We start from the raw sequence: 18,501 nt of genomic DNA, 5'->3' as shown, positions 1-18,501 counted from the left end.
CTTCATGTCGGAGTTTTTCAAAAGTTCCTTACCCAGATGAACATATAGAAATATTACATTAATTATGTTATGGTATGAAAATAATTCAAGTTTACAGTAGTGTTGGAGTGAGAAAACACAAGGTGAAAGAAACATTGTGCAAAAAAAAAGACCCCAAATCATCAGGTAGTAGATATGATTGATGACCCAGATGTTAGATCTTTATCAGTTGAATGAGCTCATCTCCAGTCTTTGGAAATGCAAAACTAAATTGGCATTTGCAGGGTATACAGAAGAGCTACTGGGGACAGAAATCTTTGCTGCATTTCATGCAGTACAATGCTACCATACGTATGCATTTTATGTATGTATATACACATGAAAATGTGAAAACCCTCCCTTTCCTTACTTTGATTGCCATCGATGAAAATGGTGATCTCCTTTCCTGTCTAGTCACTGCTTGACCAATCTGAGTATCATGAAATGAGTCCTAAAATTCAAATGTGAAGTCTTTCGTACTTGCAACTTTTTGTTTGTTGCTTTTTGTTTGTTTGTTTTTAAGACAAAAAAGCATTTTAAAATTCAGGTAGTAGTAAGGGTTGTAAAACTTTTTTTTTTTCAAGGTATGTTAATTTAGCAAAAGCTGAAATTTTAATAGAAAGTTCTCGAAAAAACAGTGTTTATATAAAGCTTTTACTCATCTGCTAAAATGGGTGAATAATTGATAAATGGTTAAATGATTCAGGCTTACATTTTTGTAATCTTTGAAGTACAGTAAGCACGTATTCCGTACTTCTTACAAGGCTAAGCTGTTAATTCATTGGCCCAATCAAGAAATGTAACAAATGTACTCTGAGCTTTCCTTGTCTTTGAGCTGATTTGCCCTGAGTGTTATATACAAGTTTGTACATACTAAGCAAATAAATATGAAGGGGCGAGGGGGGGGGGGACAAAAGATTTTATGAATCACTCATTGAAGTAAAATCTCAGAGAGGAGCAGACATTTCCTTTTTAAAGGTAGATAAGTGTGTGCAAATCACTTGAGATTTGTCAGTTGACTATTTTGGTTAAAGTAAGTTGCACTCAATCTTTTTAAAATCAAATTATTCAATCTATTGTTGAACAACAGCTTACAGTTGTTAAGAGTCCTCCTAGTTTGCCATAGAAAGTAGCACTGGGATTTGTACTTTGTTTCCTCTTAAATATATTTTGCAAACTCCTGCATTATAACAGAGGGAAAAAATTTCAAAACTAGCTTACCACAGTAGAGGAGTACATTGTTGAGTGCAGAGTTTGTTTTTGTTGTTGTTGCTTTCAGGAAAAGTACAATTTAGCTCACACAGAATCCATTTCCTTCTTACTGAATGGAAAAATAAGTGTTTTGCATTCTCTGACACCCATTAATGAGTCCATTAAACCCTGTTCTTGGATCTATTTCTTTCCCACCCCTCACCCCCCACCCTTATCATTCTCTTTCTTTCACTTTTTAGCCTCTGATACTACCTCATCTTCTCTCTCAAGAACAGAGTCTCCTCTCCAAGTGTTTGTGTCTTCTCATCTTCCTCATCCTAAATCAGATACCTTTGTCTGGCCCCATGCAGCCTCTCCATGCTGTGACCAAGTTCCTGAGCCCTGTTCACCTTCTCGCTGTAAATTGGTTTTCTCTTCCTGATGGATGTGTTTGTGTTGTATTTTTCTGATAATCTTCATAACTGATAAACAGTGTTTAAAATAATTTAAGCTTCAACAGAGTGTGAGTAAAATCTGGCCTTCCAGATGCACGTCATTTAATATTGAACTGATTTTACAAGTTTGTCACGTACAGACTCTTTTATTGGTCCCCAAAGATGAAAAGCTACAGACCAATTTAATGTTCTCTTCTCTTGACGGCTACAGAAAATAGTAGGTGTTTCAAAGAAGAGGCTATTGGACATTACTGCATTGGATGATTTAGATGTAATTATTTTCATTGCTGGCATCATGTGTCGAACAAGTATGTTTGTTCCAAAGGATTTCCGTGTTAGTGCTTAATGATGTTTAGATCCTTGATGGTAAAGCATTTAGCTGATTGCTTACAAACTTTCCCTGGAACTTCATATGAAAGAAAAAAATGCGCTGAATACCAGCATATATTTTCATAGTGCAGGTTGGATGTGTTGAAAAGATTCAATAGCAGTGGAGTAGTGAAAATCAGCATTTTTCCCTCCCAGATCAAAAGCTTTTCTTTTCACTAAGTGATGCAAGGTTAAACATGCTGTAAAATCAATTCACGTGTTTAACTACTAACTCTGGAGTCACACTGCCAGAGCATAGTTCAGGTGGCAGAGTAAAATTAAGTTAGTTTCCCAAGTATTTTGTTTTAATTGGTTATTATTTTTTTTTAAATTGTTCTTCACTATTTGATTTATGCAGTTACTAATCCAGTCTTAGGAACTTCACTTTCAATACCAGCTCGTAACTTGTATTATGTCAAAGATACTAATTCCTAACAAAATCTAGGGAACAAATCTTGCACTCACTGAGGTAGCTGACTTAAGACTGGAATTTTGAAAACATTACCTTAGAGATAAGCCTATGGCTGGAAATTCAGGAGTGCACTTCCTTTAGACTTCAGGAAATGTGTCCTAGAAAAGTTTAAGTCTGACTCTTCTTGAAGCAGTTGAATAGCTGATTAATTTCTATTACACCTTTGAGTGCTGTTGAATTGGATTTGCTCAGGCCAACTCTAGAAATAGACACAGCATTAAATTGCATGTTCTTTGCAGTGCTACAAGAGAATAAACATTACTCAAGAATGGAGGCAAATGGAATGAATGTAGAAGTTTATGCACATATACCATTATGGAGAGACCAAGTTTTCCATTTCAGATTAAAGCTACTGTGTCCTCAGGGAAAGGAGCTTCCAACATACATGAAAAATAGTGGAACTATGAAAAAACAGATATTGGAGTCCTTTGTATAGTGTAAATAATATATGAAAGTCAAAGTTCTCTGTCTTTGAATAAGTAAAAGTTTAGAACTTTGCCAAGATTTTCATAGCTTTCTACTATAGTTAACAGGACTGAAAATCCCATGTTCTCTTAGTTTTTTTTTCTTCCCTCCTGGTGGAACAGCAAATAAACTCTTTATATTAACTTGGCTTCCAATTTCTTGTTGTTCCCTTGAACAGAAGCATGGTTTTAGAGGTGTACCAAAGGTTCTATGAAAATATTTATGGTAAATAATAATATTCTTATTTATTTATTTGGTCATTTGGAACCCTGTAAACCTGATTTACAGTTTGAAGATTATCGGAAATCCTCTTGCTTTCTTGGAGTTCCTGGTTTTTGCCCATTGATTGTCTTATTTATCTCATTTTTACCTTGGATTTTAATTTGTGGTTTGATCTATTCAAAGGCAATCCATCAGATGCTTACTTTCATGGTTTTTACTCCCTTTTTTCAGTTTGTAAGTAGTATTCACTCTGAAGTTCCATTAATTTCTTAAGGACTTAAATCACCTTTTCCTTCACCACAAAATGTACATGTTTTGTCCATCAGTAATAGAAGTTAATAGTGTGTAAGGCAAGGCTGATGCACTTTGCTCATTCAATCACCCTATGGGCTGTAAACTTACAAGGTCTGAATGCACTCAACTAACATTTGCATTTAATAATTGAAGAGGCAGTATTCATTTCTAGAGGACTGCAAATGAAGTTATTATAGGAGGGTCTTGTACAACACAATGGCCAGCTGAAAGTATGTTGTCCTACAGGAGATTTTTTTGCCACAGCTTTTTCTAAGGAGAATGCTGGTCTAAAAGGCAGCACTGCAGCTTTTGTCATGGGTCATAATAAATTACTCCTTTCTCTTTTACAAGTTTTGCTTGTAGAATAAATCTCTTAAGTGTATGCTTAAAAATAGTGAAGTGATACAAACAAGCCAAAATAGAGAAAAACAAGAGTATAGATCAATAAAAATAATTGCTGCTTTAACCTGGATACAAAACCAGCAGTCTTTCCTTCTAACCAGTTATAATATAAAGCTGTACATTTGGCTTTGGATAGTAAATTTTGAATTTGTTTCCCTTAAAAAAGATAAGAAGAGCTGTAAAACAGCATGTTGGACAGTGGCAAAGTATTCTTCAGAGAGCTGGAAGGATGATCTGTAAACGATGTTGTCCATACATCCTTACCTCCATATGCACACAGCATAACTCCATGTACAACCATATTGAAAGTTCAACTAGATTAGTAATTTTTTATTTTGGAAGGTATCTCAGACACACAATTAATTTGATATAAAAAGAAATGTTGACTAAACCTGCCAATTTGTTGTATCAAATGAATCATTTCAGTGTTGTTTTCGTCCTGCAGAAGGTGCTGCCTCTTTCTATCATTTTTGCTTTGTTTAGCACAGTTCTCACTATGCCTCACCACTAATGTTCCTACTGGCAGCTTTGTGTGAATATGAAGTTGACAGTCACATGGCTTTTTTCCTCCTCATTCCTGCATGAGTGTTGCTGTTGAAGCATTTTTCCTTTATAATATAAAGGAGTATAATATATATTATATATATAGATTACATACAATACATATATATATTTATAAATGCTGAAACATTGATTGAAAACAGGATAAATGTAAAACTGATTTTGCTTTTGTGGTATGAAAAAATATTTTTTTGCTATTCTTGTCACTTGTTATGAATCTGTTTCATGAAACATGACATCCACATTGCTTTCTTTTACTTAGATGGCACATTTGATGCAAATTGATTTTGTGACTCTCCGAGCGCTGATTGAGTCTATATCTTAGTTCATATCCTTGTTAAGAATGTTTGGGGGAATGACCAAGGAAAGAATGGAAGAAGTCAGGACACGATTTCTGTTTACATTGTGTGACTTATAGTTGATATTAAAAATATCAGTTTTATGCAGACTTTCCTATATTTAGCTTGAGAAGAGTCTGAAGAGAAGTAAATTGAGCACTTTGTTGTTCACGGAAATGGAACTGTAGGTATATCTTGGAGAACAAAGGGTTCCATGTGAGACTGCTTTTCTTCTTGATTAAATTTTGTTTGTCCAAATCTGTTGGCAGGTCTTCTATATATGTTATTGAATTGAGACATTCGGATAATCATAGCTTGCTGCATATATTATGCTAGTGTGGTGAGCAGAAATTCTGTGAATTCTGGCTAATTGTTACAGGAAGCCTTTTGGTTTAAGAAACATTTTGATAAGTAAATGAAGACATTCTGTCCCATTTTGCAATGTGCAATGCAATTGTTATTCCCTATGTCGGTCAGTAAACAATTTAAATGATGTATGCTAGATTTTGCTAAGACAATCCCTGCTTCACTATTTTCCCATTTAGTGTAAGTAAGCCTTAGGGCTTGAAAGTGAGTAGATGGGATCAATTTAGGTGCTATAAATCCTGATTCCACACCTTTTGCATCCCAAAGGAGACACACTTTGCTGCCTGGGGTGGTTTTTTTTTGAAAGGATTTTTTTTCTTTATTCTTAAGTGTTGTGCTGTAATAGCAGATTTAGAAGATGTCTAGGAGGATGTTTGTATGCTTCTGAGATATGGTGAACTTTTAAACAAGAAATTCCTATTGTTCTAATGATACAGCTAAGTGAGCTATAGCTATTGTAGTGAAGATACATTTGAAAACATAGACCCAGATATGAATAATACAGATAAAGCTGGGAAGGGAGAAAACATGACTAAACCATCTGGCACCCAAGGGAGTTGCCTGTGTATTGAGGCCTCAAGCAAACTTGAAGCTTCACTTTTTACCCTCACAAGCCTCTATGTATCTTCATCACTTAGAACTGAGATTAATGTAAATGATGCAGTTGATGTGATTATAAAGATCACAGTCTGAGGACGCTGGGTTTAGAACAGGGAAGCTATTTCTTAAATAAGGGCTGATTTATTCACTGTCTTTTAACACGCAGAGCTAGAAATAAGTCAGATGATGCCTAATTTTGGCAAGCTAAAGATGCATCCAGGAGTTAGAGCTATTAGTATGAGTGCAATGTACCTGACAGATACTTAATTGGGTACTGTGAAAAGACTGGTTATTTATTTTTTTTTAATAAAATATATATTTAAATGCATATTTTAAAATTATTTTCATTTTTAAATTTTATTTAATAAAAGAAATAAAGATGCAAAATAGTGATAAAAGGTGCAGTGACTGTACTGATTAGACATACAAGGCTGTTCTGGAAGTCAGCCATCCTCCTTTTGGAGACTGTGTAGCCATGTGCCTGATGACTTTTAACAGCCACTGCAAGGAGGATTTTTAATGAAACAACATAAACCACAAACACTGGTGTTTTTCTGCTGTTCAACATATTTACTTTTTTGAGGCATTTAAATAAGACTAAAACATGGTGGATTTCAGAGGCTGGAGTTTCCAAATACCTTTGTGGGATGTTACATCATTTCTTTGTATTCTGCTTAAAATATGGTTTTCAAACTTAAAATATATCTCTTATTTAGTGTGTTGTTTATAGCTGACTTAAATTCAGGTGGTCATGCTGAATAATCTGCAGTCAGAGTTTCTAAAACAGTGAAGTTACTTGGCACTTAATTTACTGAAGTTACTGAATTTTAGATTATTAATGTTCATTTTTATATAAGCTGTAGTAATTTAATGAAAGCTGAGAGGTAAATATTTTTAGTGGCTTGATTGAGACTCTTGAAGCTTAATACTGGGACCTTAAAGCCCACCCACTTCCATCCCTCTTCCATATGATCAGGGCTGCCCCCCCCCACCAGATCAGGCTGCTCAGGGCTTCATCCAACCCAGCTTTGATGCCTCCGGGGGTGCGGTGTACACAGCTTCTCTGGGCACCTTGTAACCCCTTGTGCTAACAAGCCACTTTAATAATAACACTTAATGAAATCAATCTTATAGAAATACATAGACATCTTTTTTTTAATTGAGACATTTTTATTCTGACATAAAGTCCAGTTAATTACTATAGAAAACACTTGGTATCCACCCCATTTTAACTCCAGCGTAGGTGGTGATACTTCCCTAGCACTGCTTCTCATAGAAATTTTATCACACTGTAGTTCTTTTTATACAGAAATTGATATACAGCAAGTTATAATAATGTAATGCCATATATATTTTATGTTTAAATACATACTGCATACCTAAAATCTAGCAGCACTTGTGGTCTGATTAGAAGCCAGAGTCTGTGCTTTAGATTACATAAAATACAGGTCTTTTTAAATAATAAATCGAACGCTTGCTTTTCAGAAGGAAGGGATAAGATGGTGTCCCTTCTACCAGCGAATCACACGTCGCTTTTTTGTTTGTTTGTTTGTTGCTTTTTAAAGAAAAAGAAAAAGAAAAAAAAAAAACAAGAAAACTGCTGAATTGCTGAAGAGACTCCTTCGCTATGAGTTGCACTGGAGGTGTAACAAGGGGCCAGGCTGCAGGTGGTGTGCATTACAGACACAGAGGGGAGACTAGAGCTTCTTATGGTACCTCTGGCTGATGTTTCTTTTCAGATACGCTCCACGTGCTTCTTGCTTAGACTTCCATTTTGCCTTTGCAAGCCTTAAAGATATACAGAAACCTCAGTGAATGTTCAGGGATGCAGACTGGAGTGCGAGTTCTCTCATTAACCAGCAGAGGAAAGCAAACTCCACAGCCAGATGCTCTTTCAGGTCTCTGGCAATTCCTTGTTCAAATAGCATAAGAGATACTGATGATGTCCTGTGCTGTTTTTCTGTTGTTTTCTGTCAGGTCAGGGAAACATGATTTGTGCTTTCAAGCAAAATTTCCCTTCCAACTAATCTGCATACTAGCAACTCCTTCTTTTCTAATCTGCTGATATATCTTGTTGCATCTAAGAATGCATGTTTCATGTGAGGACCTGCTTCTCATTGCAATGCTCAGAAAATCTGTGATATCAAAAGCAGAGTTTTTATTTGTTATTTAACTGTTAGTTCTGAGCTTGTGGGAGATGTGCCTTCAGCCTGTGCGGGATTCAGGACTTTTATTGAGTTACCTGCCATTGTTTACCACTACAGCCATGTGACTGGTCTTAGCAGACATCTTACCTGATTCAATATGGAATATTTTACTTCCATTATTAATCAGGGCTGGTCAATCTGAGACTTTGTAAATTGTAATTATAAAACAACAGGAGGTGCATTGAAGTTTAGATGACAAAGAGTATAACTTAAAATATCCACGGTCTTGATTTAAAAAAATAAAAATACTATTTTTATATCAAAAGTAAGAATACAGTCAAATAACTGGATACACAAAGTACCATTGCCATTAGGTATTTCCTTGTCCTAGGAGATTTTTCACTTCTAGGACTTGGAAAAAGGTAGTATTTGGCAGTGATGTTCTAATCTCACGTGTAAATACTTTGTATTAAGGTAATTACCCAAAGCAACTTTGGGGATGTTCTTTCTGCAAGGAATTTTTTACCAGAAGGTGTTTTAATCCAGTCTTCCTGAACAGCTAAGGTTTACATTCAGAGCAGTTAACTGTATATTTGTGCTGGGGTTTGTTGTGATCATCTTGTACATTTTAACTCTTTTTTTAAATGCTATTATTAGTCTTAATATAGTCATCTAATTGCACTCAATGGAAAGACATAGCAATTACTAACATCAAAGTGCATGTAGCTAACTGAAGATTACAGTGTTACCATCACAAACCTTTTTTTGGATCTTAGGTTGTGATAAAAGAGACGGCGAGTTTAACAGAATATCCAGAGCAACACCAATGTGTGTCATGTTGAGCGTGTTTTTAGCATAGAATCTTATGGAACAGTATAGAAGCTTTTGTAACAGGGAACATTAATCAGCCGTTTTGAAAAAAATCTCCACAATGATGCATGTAAATTGAACATAAAGGAATTTGGGGGAAAAAACAGTTAAGAAAAGGGTTATGATTGAATGTTTTATGCTGCATGTTTGATTTTTATTCTTCTTCTGATTTGTAATTTTCAAAAATTACTTGTACAGGTTCGATCCATGCGACTTCAATAGCAGCTTCCAGAGTGGAGCAAGCACTGTCTGAAGTTGCTTCATCTCTGCAAAGCAGTGCCCCTAAACAGGGTCCCCTGCATCCTTGGATGACTCTAGCTCAAATCTGGCTTCATGCAGGTACCATGAAAGAAAAATATTTCTTGTTCTTTCCCATCCCATTTATTGCTAACTCTGTATATGATGGGGAAAAAAGGGTCGCAGCCTTTTGCTATAAAGCAGCTTGTCCACTGCAGCTGTGGCGATGAGCTGTTTAGCTCTTCTTTCTGGTTTCATTGATGTGAAAGACCCGGTATTGTTTGTCTGGATGTGGGGTGATCTCCAGTGGGTTTGTTACTGTTACGCTGCTCCCTGCCTCAGGCTACAGGGTAAGTCCGTATCACAAGTGACTGTTGTATAAAATTTTAATCAGATAATGATGAGGCAGCGTATTTTTACACTGTTACAGATGTCTCCTGTGCATTTGTTTTCATTGATACTTGCAGCAGAAAGATGTTATTTAGCAATCAATCAGCAGTTATTCTTTTTACTTAATTCTGCTCTCAGACTTGAGCACTTTTCAGTGACAGAACTATTTTATCATTATATTCACCATATATTCTATAGACATAATACATTTCCTATCATGTTTACTGTAAATGGTAACCATGTGTTAAAGCACTCTAAGATATATATTTCATCTTGGATGTGTGTTGCTAAGCTTTCTTTTGAGAGGAGTTGTATAATATAAGTGCTGGAGTTCAAATCATTTGGGAATTACTTTTAGTAAGAAATATTCATGTTTACATTCTACATACAGCACTGCATTTCTTGCCATTTGAATTTACATGTTTTGAATTATCCATTCTTTTATGTGAAGGTCATTACAGAACAATGGCTCACAGTTATTAATTACTATTTCAGGGCAAAAAAACACCACATGCCAACAGGAGATTGGAGAGAACAATGATAGTGATTGATAACTGACCTCATTTGGGGGAGGGAATGTTCTTCCAATGCCACACAGATTAAAAACAGAACAAGGCTCACCAAGGCATTCTGTAGTCACCTGCCTTGCAGCATGGCCTTACTGATTGTAAATATTTATAAACCATCACAGATGGCCATCTACAGTAACTTAGCATCTGCAATGCTGTAATTCCTCATCTTTCTGTGACAGTTTATTCAGTCCAAACAAATGACTGCTGCTGTTTCCACTACAAAGGAGGGGTCGGGTTGCTCTTTGCTGATTTCTTTGTAGTCCACAGCTTTCCCCTCTTGAAACTTCTTATCTGTGTGAGCATGGTCTTGTCGGGTCTCATCCCCAAAGGAGGAAGCGTAGGTGAGAAGTGGGAGTAGAGTGTGGAGCAAAGCAAAATAAATACTAAAGATCCAGAGGAGGGATGCAGCAAAGTGTAAAGGGCGCCCTAACTCTTTGTCTGTAGAGGTCAATGAAAGGAAAAAGCAAACAAGCAAAAATCAACCAAGACAGTTGCTGTCAGTCTTCAGAGAAGGTTCTTTCCTGTAGAAACATTCATTCAGAATAGAGTTTAATCCAAGAAGCACAATACGAAGCAGATAAAAGGTACCTTCATCTGTATAAATGGGATTTTTTAATAGAAAGCAGCCATAGGGAGGTGGTTGAATCGCCATCCCTGGATGTGTTTAAGAGCCGTTTGGATGTGGTACTCAGGGATATGATTTAGTTCAGGGTTGTTAGAGTTAGGGTTCTGGTTAGGCTGCAGTTGGACTTGATGATCTTCAAGGTCTTTTCCAACCTGGGTAATTCTATGATTCTATAATACTGCTTAACACCTAACCTGCAACACATGTTCTTTAAAAGAAATGAAGGCTTACCATTGGGAAATTGCTTGCTTTTTGGAAATCATGCCATGTTCAACTGTTTGATTCCCTGCATAGATATGTATTGTTTTACCTCTTAATGGGGAAAAAGAAATCTTCAGTGTGCTTTCATATTTTTTTTAAATGAGGATCTTGGATCATAGAGACATGAATAAGTTGTGTGAGTAGCAGGAGTGACAAGTTGTTTTGGAGACATGTATTCACCTGAACTATTACCTATAGTGGGGAAGGAGAGAAAATATTTTTGTATCGATATAAACTGTCATTCCAAATGTCATCAGTATAAATGAATGTGGCATTCAGTCTGAAGGAGTTGATTTTGCAGACAGCAACTGGCCTTAGATTTCTCATCTTGTATATACAAATGAACCCCTTCAGCCCTTCATCTCTGGGCAGACAATGTAAAAGCAGAAGCTGAGACTCATTATAAATATGAAAACAAAACAAAACTTTTTCAATTAGTACATTCTTCAATGTAATGGTATTAGAAACAGATCTGTCCCTAGATGACCAGTGGCTGTGACAGTTGCTTGACAAATGCATCAAGACTGAACTCGGCAATGCTGTGGAGCTTGTCTAAAAAGTAGATTGTTTTGCTGGTAAAATAGAAGCATAGTGCTCGAAGGGCTTGAGCTGGGGGGGTGCTTGAGGGCATTCTGTGAGTGGAGAGAGCAGATGCTGAGAAGTGGACCTCAGCCTTGGCATCTGCTTTTTCATCAAACTGTTTCTCCTCTCTGAAGTTTTCCCATGGAGTCATCTGGCACTGTCAGTTTTCTGCAGCTAATTTATTTTAAATTGCCATGTTGTTCTTTAAGCTTTTTCTCAGTCTGAAGTAATTTCTATTTTAAATAAACTGCTCTGTATTTTAAGGTATGTCCTTTGTCTTGTATGTATCACATGAAATTAACTTGAAATAAACAGCTCCAGATACAGAAATTTCTCAAATTCAAATTAACTCTCATGCTTAGCAGCTAGCCAGAACTTCCACATTCTATTCATTCTGTTGTAGTTTTCCAAATTTCCCTAGGACTTAGGACATTATACAGGGAAAGGCCACTGTATATTCTGACAGAATCATAGCAGTGTAACTTGAAGTACCTTTGTACAGAAGGGAATTATTTAAATAATCACATTTTAGGGAGGCTTGTTAATAATTGTCAAGTTACTGTGCTATAGCTAATGAGCAGTGCTGTGAAATCTATATTACAGTGCAGTATCTTTATAAGCAGTGTTGTAACCCGGCTAGTGTCAAAATCTCGAGTTGCCTATTAAATTAGCCAAACAATGCATATTTTTCACTCTTCAATTATTGCGGCAGCAGATAAAAATGACCTAAGTAGCTGATTAATTCCTGCATGTTATTTGCTGATTTTTCATAGTTTATACTCAGCACCTTTTACAGTGTGCTGCAGTAAGTGCATGCCTTGTGGTATGATTCTGCTTGCTTCTCCCTCACCTTACAGCTGAAAGTATGAACCACGGATCTCGTGAGTGCATTAAGCCTTCACGATGGTGTTGAATAAGTAGTTTTTGGGGTTTTTTCGTACTTCAATCAGTCAGAACATATAAATCACATTTTTCCTAACTGCATTTTCATTGGTAGCTCGGGATTGTTTATTTTAAAGTGTTTCAAGTATGATACTGGAGGATAAACAGTAAAACAAGGAGAGGCCAAGTGGGTAGCAATAAAATAATATAGTGTATTCTATTCCCACTAAAATCTCATTCATTCTGTAGTAATATTGACATGCAGGTTTTGGAAAAGCACTTCAGAAACAAACCAGTCAGAGCTTTAAAAAAATAATATATATATATAGTATATATATATTTATATTTATATATATAAATAAAAAAAATAACAACAATGAAACAACCTCACAATAGAATTCACATTTTATTCTCAAATTATGGCAACGACTTCATTTTTGGAGGCAACCAGTGGTTAGAAAAGTAAAATCTAAGGAAAAAGGAATTTCTCCAAGCGTTAGCTTTCGATTTCCAAATTGCATACCTTCACTATTTTGTACTAGTTTGCTATTTCCTGGTTATATAGTGCCATCTCTGACTACATCTAGTTCTGTATCTGGATCTGTGTTTTTATGTGTTAGTTATTCAGAGCAGTTGAGAGATTTTTCATCAAAAAGAATTTTATTAACTTGGTTTTGAAAATATACTGCATTCACCCATATGTCCACATGAATATACTATTTATGCTAGGTAGAATGTGTTCTGTGAAATCACTGAGTCATCCAAGCAGCAAAAAAAAGAATGCTTTTCTGGTAAAAATGACTCTTCTTCCATCACCAAAATCAGGTCTCAAAGTGAAAAACAATAATAACTCCAGCAACTCTACAGACATCAGTGAGAAACTAGAAAATGAATAGGACTTCTAATCTAATACTGCAGTTCTGTTTCTTGTTAGTCATTGTTATAAATGGGTTATGATTTTAAATAGTAACAAATAGAAGTATGTATGCTGATATTAGCAAGAGATGAATTATAAACATTGCATGGAGGTGATACACTATGCTGTACTGAAAATGACTGATTACGGATACCAGCTAGCAAGTCTGTCTGATGCAGTTATCTCAGAAGGAAGCTCCTTCAAAAGCAGACCAACATCAACCCCAGCCAGAGGAGTCAGCACAACTCAGAATCCGCTCCAGTGGTGTGAGGTCCTGATCTCAGGAGCCTCATCTGAGCCTTTAGCCCAAGATGGGAGCCCTACACTGGGCAGTGAAAGAAGCGTGTCCTGAACAGGGGGAGCTGGCCTCGCTGTTCTGATGGATATTTTGATTTAATTCCTAATATCTAAGACTTCTTTTGTACAGTGTGATACAATAGAATACAGCCATACAATTTGAGGCTCAGTTTTTTGGGTCTGTACTAAGATGGAAGAAATTTATATCTTAACTCGGAAACAGTCTGATTCAGAAAACTGTCAGGCTATCCACTGTTTTCTTCAGGAGTGTTTTAAATTAAATACACCTTTTGTATCTAATGAGATATGAACAAAGCTCTGTCAGAGTGCTGAATAAGCATTTCACTGCTACCTTATCTAGGAAACATTTCTCATCAAATACATTATGTTTCTTTAAAAAAGATTTTTGCTCTGAAATAGGGTACTGAACCAGACTTGACATATAATGACTGGTAATTGGAGCAATTGCTATTTCTTCCTTAATGACTGATATGGAATTCAGAAAAGCCCATTATTAGTTCCATGCTCTTATGTTCTTTAAGGATCTCTGCAGCTTTGTGTTGGGTTTGCTGTTCTAATTGTACCAAAGTACTGCAACACTCATGTTTAAAAATAAAGTAAAAAAATCCCAGACTTCATTTAAAAATAACCACAAAGAGTTTTAAAAAGACCACAAAGGATTTTCTGGTGTTTAAAGCAGCCATTTAAAACAATTTATGCAATAGTTTCTCGTAAGCTGAAGAACTTCTTAAGGAAAATGACCTTTGCCTGTTATGAAACAATTTGCACTTGTTAACATGTCACTTGTTAACTCAGCTGGTTGTGGTATGATGATGCAGGAATCATTCATTAGTCCTCTTTCATTCCACAGCTGAAGTCTACATAGGAATTGGGAAGCCTGCTGAGGCCACTGCATGCACCCAGGAAGCAGCTAATCTGTTCCCGATGTCACACTATGTGCTTTACATGAGAGGTCAGGTGGCTGAACTTCGTGGAAATATTGATGAAGCCAAGCGCTGGTATGAAGAGGCCTTATCTATTAGTCCTACTCATGTGAAAAGCATGCAGAGGCTGGTAAGTCTTGAGTTCCTGTTGGTATATTCTTCTGTTGCCACTAGTGATGTTGGATTGGGCGCTGTGGTCTAGATATGTGTCTGTCATTCTATCTCTAGTCTAAAAGAGGACTTCTTCACATTGATGCAATGTACACCTTTGTGCCGTGTGATTTCTTAGGTCCTTGAATTGTAGAGAATTGAGCATGTCCTCAAAAAAAATGTGTATCATTAATTCCAAAGGTGGTATCCCCACTATGACTGTACATGTTTGTTTATGTAACTTTATACATACTCACACATTTATTCTTACTACAGTAGGACAATTTCTTTCCCTTTCATCCAGCAAAGCAGAATAGCTACAATCAGCATCTCTTGCTCAAAGTTTCTGTTGGCACTTATGAATTATTCACAGAAATTTCTCATGCATCCCCAAGGGGAACATATGAGACAAAAGATCAGATAGGAAGACAGCGCAGATGAAGTTTTTTGTTTCACCTTTTCAGCATTTCAAGAGACATGAGCCTGCTGTCAGATTCTGAGAGGTTCATTTTTCTAAGGAAACCAGAATGAACCTAAACCAGTCAGCCTAAAACAGCGTAGTTCAGTGAAAAGGAGTGCTTTTGGTTTTCCTCTGAATCCACCTTGTAATAAATAGTCTGCAAATACTCAGCTGCTGTAAGAGACTTGAGAAATGAAAAATACCGTTGTATCACACTAGAATATCTTCTTATTGTCTTTACATTTAGGCAAACACACGCAACCTGGAAGAAATCCATTCACTTAAAGAGATTAAACATTTTAAGCATTCTCATAATTTAAAATCTTGCTTTTGCTATTTCTCTAGAGGTTTTCTGTATTAAGATGTTCTGAATATATGCTGAGAGATTTATGCTGCTTAGATACAAATATTGGAGATGTACACTTTTAAAAATACTAGCTCACATTGTTCAGCGTAGGAAGGAAGAAGTTCAGGAATCTGCTTTGTTCTAATCTTTCGACAATTACTGAAGTATTTTGAGGATGACATTTACACTGTTTACTGCTGCAATGCTTGTGTTCAGTATTGCTGCCTCAGTGTACCACTTTTCTTAGAGCTTAGCTTGTTTAACAAGCTGTATTTATTCATTTATTTACTGTTTGACAAATACCAGTTGTAGGTCATAATAGCTTTATTTATAAAATATGATAAGAAAGAAATGAGTGGATGATGCAGGAAGTTCTGACTTGTACCATACACATCCAGGCCTAAATCTTCAAGTAACATACTTGAAATTGTTAAAACTTGAAACTGGTTTTTATGGTTTATTTTTCTTTTAATTACAATTTTCGAATGATTGATATCTGATAATTGGTTCAATTTGAATTGAAAACTTCTTGATGTTAACATGGTTCTTTGATTTGAGATACTCTATAGTTGGCCAGAGAACAATGATAATTGCTTTTTGGGAATACACACAATTTCTCCTTTTGCAGTCTCCTTTTAATGGTATATTACTCTGGTTAAGGATTATAAACTAAACTGAGGATTATAGGTAAAACTTACAAGCTTTACTCTTTTCCAGTGCAACCTGTTTGATTCTAACTAACTATTTAGTACATATTCCTGAACATAGTCTACTGAGAAAGCTTCATCATCAACTGATAGAAGGATGCTTTAGTTGATACAATCTCACTTATGGAGAATAGCAGGGTTCCTACAGGACAGTATTCTGATTCTGGCTAGATTAATTCAGTCATTGATCCTTCTGCAGGGTGTGAGTTAAATGCTTTGTTGCTTGCTGGTTTCTCCATCCCTCCCAGAGAGGTCGAGAATGGAGTGATCTGAATCACCACCTGAAACCTCAGAACTGATCAAAATTTGCCCCATAAATTGAACCATTTTATGTTTTTTATTATTTACTTTTTTATTTACTTATTTTGTCTCATGATTCACTTTGCTTTTTAGCTATTGTCTTTAATGTCCATTGATAGTATTTCTGAAATTTGCAAAGCTTTGAAGCTTGACTTTATTCAGGGAATTTCTTCTGAAGCTGCTAATCTATAAGCTAGAAAAAACATCTTGAACTGGTAAAAATGTTAAGATCATCTTATAAATAAAAGAGATCAAATTGCTTGTAAAAATAAAAGTGTCAGTGAATTAGAAACAAGTATCTAGGAAAAGAGAATAACTGCTTTAGAATAAGAATTGAAGGAGTAAGGAAAACAGAAGGAATGAGCAATAGTGTGAAAACTGAAGTGGTTAAGAGTGGGGGAAAGTGTTCACCAAGGAAACAGTAATGATAGAATAGAGGGTTTGGAAGGAGAGGTTAACTCTTGTTAGTATTTGCCTTTTTAGTGGAGTGCCTAAGACGACATGACACAAAGTTGTGAGAATGTGATTCTTGTTTAGCTGTGTTATGTGCTCACTTAAACTTATTGGGAAATGGAATTGGTTGGATTATGTTATGTAAGGCATGATGAATTCTAACAGAAACCTGGCTGCAGGGGGCAGTGTGTTTGTGTTCATGCTTCTCTTTCAGTGCCTTCCAAAGTGTGCTTCCAAATCAGTCAGTTGAATAACAGGAACTAGTTCTTTCAAAGGGAAATGTTGTTAAAATTCTCTTTGGTTGCTTGTACATCTAAATTATTCCTCAAACAGGTAATGTTTATATCCATATATTCATTAACTACATTCTCTTATGTGGTTTCCATCTTGTTCTCAAATGCAGATTTTTACCATTTGTCATTAATTAAAATTTTCTCTAAGCCTGGGATTATGCCAGCTTCCTATTGGACTTAAATCTAACTCTTGCAGCATGTCCAGACTGAAACAGCAACATCAGTATCATTTAAATGTACTTCTCAGAGTGTGGCAGCAAGGCACTTGAAGAAATGCAGCCTCCTTTCCTGTTTTTAAGGGCTCTAGAAGAAGCCCTCTGAAACAGCACAAAGTTGTGTTCCAGAGGTTTGAAATACTTCAGTTTGTGCTCTGGGATTCAAATAACTTCTTATGAAACCCACTGAAATTTAAAATGTGTTTAATGATGAAACTGAAAAATGATGTTTCACGCTTCAACTGAATGTCACATATACTTGGTTGTCACCTGCCTGATGTTGGCCAGAAAGAATTTCTTTGAACAACTTTCTCTATCCTCCCTATCCTTTATCATCACCTCCAGATTTCTGCCTTACTGCTGCCTTCCTGCTTTTGTCACTGTTTTCCTCCCTTGTGGAAAAGGAATAAACAGGCTTTTATCTCCAGTAGTCAGAGTGCTGTTGTGGAAAGTAGCCCTTACTGATGACGTCTGAGAAGTCCTGATACAGGCCATCATTCAGTAGTGCCTGAAATGGCAATTAATATTTCGACTCATTGTCCAGGAAACAAATCTGTGTATTCTCTCTCAGGCTGAAAAATTTGCAGCTTTTACATGAAATCATTTTTTCTGGCACCTGTATATCATTTTAATCCCAGAATTTGTTTTCAATATTGACTAATTCATCATAGCACTTGCCAGCTAATCCTATTAGTGGCTTAGCTTGTAAGAGCAGAAAACTGAAACAGAAAGGGAGAAAATACTTATCCAAAATCATTCATGTAGAAATTAGTTTTCAAAAAAAACTTATCTTAAAGATTATGTTCTTCACACTGTTAAAGTTCTCTGTAATTATACATGTCAGGTCTCTTTAAACATTCTTTATGCTAACTATATACACTTTGCATCTCAATTACAAGTATGTTGTTATTATTGATTTCTATCTATGTTGATATCTTGGTATTTTTTTTCAATCCAAAAATACTTTGCCTGAAAGAAACCAAGCAGTAGGAATGGATAACATGTGCTTATGGGTCTGTGAAGGATGCTGTGCTGCCTGAGAGGAAAGGAAAACTGCAGAAGTTGGTAGTGATGTGAACTCAGACCTCATTTGAAGGGATT

General features: G+C 36.0%; 1 protein-coding gene across 4 annotated transcripts in view; it reads left to right on the top strand.

Annotated features, from left to right (window-relative positions):
- Positions 1 to 18,501, top strand: part of TTC7B (tetratricopeptide repeat domain 7B) — a 108,927-nt gene that overhangs the window by 71,030 nt on the left and 19,396 nt on the right. Inside the window, exons 18-21 of one of the 4 annotated variants that reach the window (XM_085549350.1) lie at positions 1,470 to 1,628; positions 3,376 to 3,426; positions 8,969 to 9,109; positions 14,404 to 14,606. In XM_085549350.1, coding sequence (XP_085405476.1) covers positions 1,470 to 1,628; positions 3,376 to 3,426; positions 8,969 to 9,109; positions 14,404 to 14,606 — 554 coding nt within the window. The remainder of the gene's footprint in view (positions 1 to 1,469; positions 1,629 to 3,375; positions 3,427 to 8,968; positions 9,110 to 14,403; positions 14,607 to 18,501) is intronic. The other 3 variants (XM_015865357.3, XM_015865356.3, XM_015865358.3) reach the window with 3 other exon arrangements.

This window comes from Coturnix japonica, chromosome 5 (genome assembly GCF_054131305.1).
Source record: "Coturnix japonica strain WE chromosome 5, WE-NBRP24, whole genome shotgun sequence".
Lineage (NCBI taxonomy): Eukaryota > Metazoa > Chordata > Aves > Galliformes > Phasianidae > Coturnix > Coturnix japonica.
This window is presented reverse-complemented; position numbering and strand designations above follow the sequence as displayed.